The following is an 8579-nucleotide window of genomic DNA, read 5'->3' on the forward strand; positions in this document are numbered from 1 at the left end:
TGGGTGATGAGTAATATTTCTATATATATATATATATATATATATATATATATATATATGTAAAGATAGATAAATAGATAGTTTTTTTAGGCAAAGATAGATTTTTTTTAGGAATTTCTAGAATTTTTTTTGAGAAGATTTAAGAAATTCTAGATAGCACCGTAAACAAATCAGCCAAGTCGGCCTCACGCTGCAAGCGTACATCGCGGCCTAGCCCATCATTCCTGCATCGCGGCCTAGCCCATCATTCCTCCATCGCAGGCAGGCCGCGTATATAAAATGGTGAACCCCCCTCCTAGGGTTCCACTAAGAGAGGAAAAGGAGATCGGAGGTCAGTTATGCGCCGCCGCCTGCCGTTTTCCGATCTGCCTCATCTCGCCGTCGCCGTCGAAGGCCTCGTATGAGGATCGAGTGGTGCTTGCGAAGAGGCGACCAAATAAGCAGACCCCCCTTTGGGAGCCGCAGTCCCCAATCGAAGCAGCAGCAGCAGCTCCTTTCCGAGCCGCAACCGGCAATCGAAGCAATCAAGCGGCTCCTCCCCGAGCCGCAGTCCGCAATCGAAGCCTTCCCCTTTTTCTGTCGCAAATCCGCAATCAAACCAGTCCTTTTTTAGATGCATCCAGAAACCGGTCTTTGGAATTGATCTCCGAGTTGCACACCACATCGATGACCAAATCATCCGTGCAGGGCCTCAGCAAATCCTCCCTCAACATTGTGGTGAGTTCGTCCTCCTGTTCCTTTTTAACTTTAGGTAGATCCTCTTACAAATTCGCCGCGAACAAAATCAAGGATCAATAAAAGGTAGGAATCATAATCTGAATCCATGCTCTTTTAGGTGTGTTTGGTTGCAAAGTATTTTAAAAGTATTTCAAGGACACTACAGTTTCTTTAAACTATGGTTTTAAATACTTTTGTTTGGCTCTAGTTAAAATTGTAGTATTATAACTGTAGTATTTTTGCAGTATTTTAGATTAGAAAAAGAGGCTGGGACCTCTTTTTAGAAACTAAAGAAACTAAAACAGAAGCCCTGTCTAGTGGTGGCTTGTTATGATGTTATACGTTGTTTGCCAAACATGCCAATACTTAAAAAGAACTGATGCTTCCATAAACTACAGTTCATTTATAAAAAAACCATGAGTTAATTACACCCACAATACATGAACTTCCTGGGAGATAATAAAATCAAACACAATCTTGAAAACCCCACAAAAGTGATACACTAACTCTGGTTCAGATAACGAATCCATACAAAACAGTCTGAATCTACACACTAGCTGGTACGTGTCGTTGTTACTTAACAAAAAATACCCTGAAGCTAATCAAATTTGTCACATGAGGTCCTATCCTAAAATCCCCATATCTACTGTTGTGTTGACCGCAAAAGAGGGCGGCTGCACAGCTGGAGCGCGGCCAAGCGCACCCGCCAGCAGCAGCGTACCGCCATGTGATTCAGCCTCCACTGACCAACAGCCTGGACGTGCAGCAGCAGCCCCTCGACCCAGAGGTTCATGTTGCAAGGCCTGCCCACCATGGAGGAGCCCTCCAATGAAACCGCGACGGCGGAGGTGGGAGGGGGTTGAGCCACCTAATCGGCAACGGAAAGAGCATCGTAGTGGGCACATTGTTGTGGCATTGTGATTGTTCTCGTTCAGGTTGCGGAGGCTGTTCGAGTACTACCAAGTGCCACATGGTTGTGTCTCCTGCAGGTGGCGGCAAGCGCGCTGCCATCTTCCCTTACCCTAGTTGTGCCGACGCCTCTCGTGGCTTTTGTGTGCGCCGTGGAATCCAACCCGTTGGCCGGCATTGTTGCCGTCGTCGCCAAGGAATCCCGCTCGGCTACCTTGTGAGCATGGCAAACATGCCGACCATGGCAGTCGCGTTGTACGTGCATGCCTCCGTCTACTGCGTAAGACGTAGTCCCTGGCATGCGTGAACACCTAACTGGTGTTGGTCGATGCCTCACCGCCCGCGCATGACATGTTGTCTGACGTCCCACCCTTGCCGACATCCTTGAGGTAGTCAGAGGAGCCCCACGCATGGAGGGCGCAGCAGCAGATGTAGAGGAGATTGACGACGGCTGTGGTGTCCTAGCCGACCCATTACTTGCACCACTCCACCATGTCGCCCATGTAACGGCGGCAATACATGCGCCCATACAGTGCAGCGGCCGGAAGACTAATTAATCTCTAGTGTGGTGTTGTGATCGTTCGTTCATAGTAGCCCAGCCAAATTGAGGAGCTAGCTTCTCATTTGGCTCTTTGCTGTTGTTTGTTTAATCTCTTGTCTCTCTCACTTTAACCTCCACTCACACTTCCGTGTGTCACATGGAAAGCGGCCTTCTTAAGCGTTATTGTTTATCTAAACATCTGTGCCGTACGCCTCACCGGCGAGGCAGTACCTCCTGGTCTGCCCAAACCCACTTCTCATTGTACCCATTGGTCACCACCTCCCTGAACTGCAGCGGCCAGGGCGGCGCCTGGCTCGTGTTGCATGACCTAAAGTGCCTTGACGATGCGCCCACTGCCTCAGTCTCCTGTTGCTGCTACCGGAGGGACTTCTTCACACCCTGCTCGCTCCCATTGCTGCTCACCGACGCCCTAGCGTGGCTCGCCTGCCCCCACCGTCGATAGGCTCTTCTGCGGCGGGCAGTCCGTGCAACATGACCCTCTCGGGCTGCCTCCTTCTTTCTGCTGCATTTGGTGGGTGTGCTTGACTGACTGTTGCTGTGCTCAAGCCGCAGCTGCTGCCGCCCTCTGCTGCGACCAACACAGCGGCAGATTTAGGGATTATAAGGCTAGGACCTTTGTTGTGCAGATTCAATTAGCTTCAGGGTTCTTTTATAAAGAAACAATGACACTTGTCGGCCTGTGGGTTGATTCAGACAGTTTTGTGTGGTTTGGTTATCTGAACCAGAGTTAGTGTACCACTTTTCACTAGTTTCCAAGATTATGTATGATGGGTGTAATTAACTCAAAAGCCATAGTATCGGAATACTGAGCTTTCAAAAAACAAAACATTGCTTCCAAACAGGGCACTTTTTTTGTGGGAAAGAATCAAAATTGCGCCAGTATCTTCGAAAGTACTCCCTCTGTAACTTGATGTAAGACGTTTTTGGTACATAAGTTACAGAGGTTGTATAAAATTTGTATAATCAAATTTGTGTTCATTATTTCTGTGGAAAGTATAAAAACTGTATAATCAAAATTGCATTGTTTTGTGGGTAAGTATAATAGTTATAATCAAAATTGCGTCTTTCTGTGAGAAAGTTTGAAAATTGTATCTTTGTTTGTGGAAAATACTAATAAGAAATCAACTCTGATTTGTTTCCATATCAAATGTAGGAGGATAATGAAGTTGATATGCTCAGCAAGTTGCCTGATGACATTTTGCTCAACATTGTGGAGCGACTTGATATTGCTGATGCCACACGAACCACCATCCTATCCAGACGTTGGAAGCAGATCCCTGCGATACTCTCAAAGGTTGTTATAATGGTTGGTTCTTTTCAGCCCAAGCACGAAGGGAGGAAGTTAACCTCAGATGATATACTTCAGGCCAATACTGCCATGCTGGAAGCAACCAGGGGCATACTTGAAAGGAGGGCGGGAAATCCATACAGTATTCACCTGTTGCGCATGGAATTCTACTTGGGAGATGAGTCCATTTTCATTGGCCAGACTGTTGCCAACACCATAGCAACACAAAAGGTTGCTTCAGTTGAGTTTATAATCTTAACGAAGTTGCGCAATGTTTTTACCAATAATGAGCTGCTCACTTATGGGAGTCAGTTCATGTCATTCTTTGATTCTTGTCCAGTCACATTTGGTGGTCTTGCACGCCTCACACTAGAGAATTTGAGGTTAGGCGAATCAGGCTTTCTGAAAATTTTCAGTATATGCAAGCAATTGGAGTTCCTCCGCCTCTACCACTGTGATATGGGCATTGAGTCTTTGCTGGAAGTGGAGCACCCACAGCTCAGTGAACTAGTGATTGCCTGCAGTAGGATTATTAAGAGGATTGATCTAAAGTGGGTACCAAAACTCATAGTACTGAAAGTTAATGTATTTAGATCTCAAGATGACCCCTTCTGTCTTGGCTATGCCCCTCTGCTCCAGACTGTCAGCATCATTAATACTGGTTTTTCTTGGCACAAGATGCTCAAGTTAAGTGAGTTGCTTGGTAAAACAGCAATAAGCAATCTGCATTTGAACTTCAAAAGCGAGAAGGTTAGTGAAGGTCCTCAATTTTGTCAGTGATGTGCACAAGTTTTGCTGTCCATGTGGGGTGGAACTTGTAATCATTATATTTGGTTAACATAATTCTGCATTATTCCCCTCTTTTGCAGATTTGGGTCAAACCGGAAGGTCGAAGACAATTGTTACCGGTGTTCCACAAACTAAGGCGTGTGAATTTGTATAACATTTTTGAAGGATGCGATCTGACTTGGATAATGTTCATACTCCAAGGGGCACCCAGCCTTAAGGAACTATGCATCGTGGTGAACTCTTGTACCGATTATCCAATTCTCATTTTTATTGTCTCAGTTTGAAGTTCAAACTTGGTGTGGCCAGTTAATTTTTTTTTTTGATCTGACAAAACAAAATACAGGTGCGGGATCATTTATGTGAAATGGTAACGGGGGAGCAGAGAAAACTGTATGCATTTAGCGAGAAGGACAAGGGACTAGAGTAGGAACCATCCGCATCTGATTTCAAGCATCGCAACCTTGCTGAGGTCAGAATCTTTGGGAGGTTTCTAGCATATGACAACATTGTGCGCTTTGTCCGGAATGTAATGGAAGCAGCGGTGAGTCTGGAGGACATAAAACTTTATAAGAGTCTAGTGTGTCAGAATTGCAAGCAAACGGTTCAGAAGTGGACATTGAAGGAGAAGGTGTCGCTCACCCACGAGCTCAATGAGGGGATGCTGTCTTCGGCCGTCCGGATTCAGTTCCCCAATTTAGAGCATGTTGCTACTTGGTCAACATACTGCTCTTGAGCTGCAAGCTCACTAGTGAACCTTTTCGGTTATGTATATTTTAAGATTGTACACCTCTGTCCTGGTTTACTGGCCCGCTTCGTATTTTGTGTCAAATTTTGTTCGTAAGTTAACTAATAAAATGTTAAAGCATGTCACAAAAAATCATATCATTGGATTTGTATTTGAACGTACTCCCTCCGTTCCTAAATACTCCTTCCATCCCAAAATTCTTGTCTTAGATTTATCTAGATACGGATGTATCTAATACTAAAATGTGACTTAATACATCTGTATTTAGACAAATCTAAGAGAAGAATTTTGGGACGGAGGGAGTATAAGTTTGTGTAAAGATTTCACTATGGGCTACATACAAAGCAAAATGAGTGAATCTACTCTAAAATGGTAGTCCATAGTGGAAACTTATATTTAGGAACGGAGGGAGTAGTTTCCAATGGTATAATTTTTGGTGGCATGCATTTACAATTTGTTAGTTAAATTTATGATTAAAATTTGACACTAAATACGAAGAATCAATAAACCAGGATGGAGGTAGAGTACTGAGTATGGGAGGGTAAGTAGTATTGTTCCATAAGTGTGAAATATTTTTGCAAACGTAAGTTTCGGATGTGTTATTTGTGATAAATGCTTGCACTTTTTTGTACTGTGAAATAGGAGTATATAGTAAGTACTACTTATAAGTAGAGAATTTAAGCCCGGCTAAGCTAGCCTGGCTGTGGTGATTTCCCAGTTCTTTGGGTAATTCCTTTTTCTTAAAGGGTTCCTGTGGTAATTCCTACGCTGTCGTTTCTTGTCTGATTTTTGTCCTTGCTCCGGTCCGGTTCGTTGTTTACACTTTTTTTTCACCACTTGACAATTTGAGACGGTGGAGTATATCTCTGTATAGACGGAACCCATCACGCTTCTTTTCCCCAAATCAACACACAAGTCGTCCTACGGTAAAGAGAAAAAACGCACAAGGCTGCACCCCTGTCGCCGCTGTTAGTGTCAATTGGGTATATATATAAGTAGAGGGGTGCCTCGAGAGAGCACCAACGAAGGAAGAGGCGCCGGACACAGGCGTCCGTACAGAAGGGATGCGACCCTACCGACACAGGCGTCCGTATGGCACTTTGACAAAATAATCTATTTCTAACACTCCCCTTTGTACAACGCCGTCTTGTATTAGTAATCAATCATCTTCGGAAAGTCCAGTGTTTATAATTGATCATCTTGTATAACTCCTCCAAAAACCCTGTGGAAAAAATATGAGGAGAATAGTGCAGATATGTTGCTAAAACTCCTTTAAACCCAGTGGGAAAAATAAGGAGAAAATGATGCAACATATAATGATTATTGTCTCCTTGATAACTCCTACAAGAAAAACCTTTGAAGAAGGAGAAAAACTAGTTGATGAGTTTGGAGAACAATATATATATGCTTGATATACTTTCATTTAAAATCACTATTGGGGAATGTTGAAAGTATTGCATATATCACCTCATTAAAATCTTTTATGAGAGACTTCGAGAGAAAGCTCATAAGGAAAAAGAGTGTGATCTGATATGTCATTGAAAATTCCTTTAAAACCCAATGGGAAAAATATAAGGAGAAAATGATATGACATATGATGGTAATTGTCTCCTTGATAACTTATATGAGAAAACCTTGAAAGGACAAAACTCAATTAGTAAGTTTAGAGGACAATTAATATTCCTTGTATACATCCGTTAAAAAATCCGGTGGGGAAAAATAGGAGGTATGACATATATTCTTGTGTTGATATTACCTCATTAAAAACCTTGATGAGAACCTTGAGAGTAAACCCATAAAGGGAAAAAGAGTATAATACAATGTTTGGATAGGTTATATTTCAGGAAGGGACTCCCCCCGTTCCATGCAATTTGGGGCAATACGCTTAGTGATATTGCTTATTATATAACCCGTTTGCATCTGAGCAACACAAGTATTATTATCGTTGTAGATAATAGTTGGTAATTCGATAGAACCAATTCCACATGAATGTTGCATCTAGTTTATCATTCTGTAAAGCAACATATACTAATATGAAGTCATGTCTTTCAGAATGATTGGTAGATCTAGCCACTAACGTCTATTTTAAAGACTTCCATAGGATGGCTATCACATCAAGTGAGTACACGACGTGTGTCTATGATCTGACATAGTGCGGATCTGATCGATGTATCCGATGATATTGGTGTCCATATTTAATTGGAAAATTAGGACAAGGTGTTTGATGCCTTGGAGATATCAAAAGATATTCTCGAGTTTAGACCAATTGCGTTTGGTGGATCTAGTGGCACTAGAGTATGGAACCTTGGGTTCCAATATCTTATTTCCATCTACTCATGGTTTAAAATGGATCTTTCTCTACGTTTAGAGATTGAACAACCATGAAAGTTATAGATGGATAAGACTTGTTCATGTCCAATATATTCTGGATATAGACAACATGGTGTATCATAATATATGAGTGAAGGGGCTCGAATTGTAGCTGAAGCAAAGTTTGTTTTTACTTACATCCTTCATCTCAAATTCCGTCTATGGATGACTACGTTCTTCATAAATATCTTGTGTGTTGTCAATGATGTTATAATCATTACCATGCACTAATAGTGGAATCCTAATGAGGATTTGTTGATGAACACGCATGGGAAATAATCACTATTGGAGTATCCTTTTGCATAAGGAACTCACTAAGTCGATTCTACCAAATTTATTTCGACTATTATAAGTCATGTAGTGACTTATTGAGTTTACACAAAACATGTTGCACTTTCATTTTGGATTCAGAATTGGGATTCCCATGAGGAACTTATATGTCTGAATCAAGTGACACATTAATATATGTGATCACTACATCTATCAACTGTATAAATAGATGCTTTGCACTGCCATTGAGATAAGTTATCAGAAAATGATTTCACTTGTGTATGGAGAATCGATTTGGGTATCTGCGTGAACCCTTATGCTACAAGCCTTGCTATTCACCACATTTATGTTCTTATTCCACTTTAGGATGAAAACTAGTGTAGGTATTACTTTTGTGAATACCTTCCTTTTGTTGAGCGAGGCTATTTCTTCTTGGATTGCATCCTTTGTTTGAGTCCAGTCCGAGCTAGTATTATTTAAACTCTGCCATGGCCATGGTCTTTGGATCCGGATCATTATAAAGGTTGTTTGCAATCATGAGAAATTTATGTCGACGGTTGTAGGCTTTCATTTATATGATTCTCCAGAATGTATAAAATTTTGGTGAAATCTTGTTACCTTTGATGACTCTTCGTGTTTCCCAATACGGTTGAGTCTAGGTTTCCAATGTCCCAGACATTGTGTGCACTGTTGAGCTGGGTCATGGAGGTTTCCCTCTCATTGGGTGTATACTACCCATGAGGTGTCTATCAACGTGAAGTTGACTTGCATTTACCGAGTCAGAGGCCTCAATATCCTTTGTTGCTTCCGGAAAGCTGAATCCTGATGTATTGTGGTCGTACTTCTACCCTTCTTGTTTTGAATGGGGAGTTGAGTGGTTTTTGTTGGTACCTCCACTCTCTTGGGCGCATTTTTGTAGGATTATAGGA

At 42.2% G+C, this 8579-nt stretch overlaps 1 protein-coding gene across 1 annotated transcript; it reads left to right on the plus strand.

Annotated features, from left to right (window-relative positions):
- The first annotated feature begins 320 nt into the window (after window positions 1-320).
- On the plus strand, window positions 321-5145 carry LOC119275622 (F-box protein At1g80960-like). The gene is made up of 4 exons (XM_037556498.1): window positions 321-717; window positions 3342-4226; window positions 4346-4498; window positions 4609-5145. The coding sequence occupies exons 1-4, from the start codon at window positions 667-669 to the stop codon at window positions 4690-4692; spliced, it is 1173 nt and encodes a 390-aa protein (XP_037412395.1). The 5' UTR covers window positions 321-666; the 3' UTR covers window positions 4693-5145.
- Window positions 5146-8579: the final 3434 nt, after the last annotated feature.

The sequence above is a fragment of the Triticum dicoccoides genome, chromosome 3B (assembly GCF_002162155.2).
Source record: "Triticum dicoccoides isolate Atlit2015 ecotype Zavitan chromosome 3B, WEW_v2.0, whole genome shotgun sequence".
NCBI classification, from domain to species: Eukaryota; Viridiplantae; Streptophyta; class Magnoliopsida; order Poales; family Poaceae; genus Triticum; species Triticum dicoccoides.

Excerpts from the sequence above, each read along its gene's own strand:
- LOC119275622 (XM_037556498.1), top strand. The coding sequence starts at position 667 with ATGACCAAATCATCCGTGCAGGGCCTCAGCAAATCCTCCCTCAACATT. Across the intron at positions 718-3,341 it reads AATCCTCCCTCAACATTGTG|GAGGATAATGAAGTTGATAT; the intron begins GTGAGTTCGTCC and ends TATCAAATGTAG. Across the intron at positions 4,227-4,345 it reads TGAACTTCAAAAGCGAGAAG|ATTTGGGTCAAACCGGAAGG; the intron begins GTTAGTGAAGGT and ends CCTCTTTTGCAG.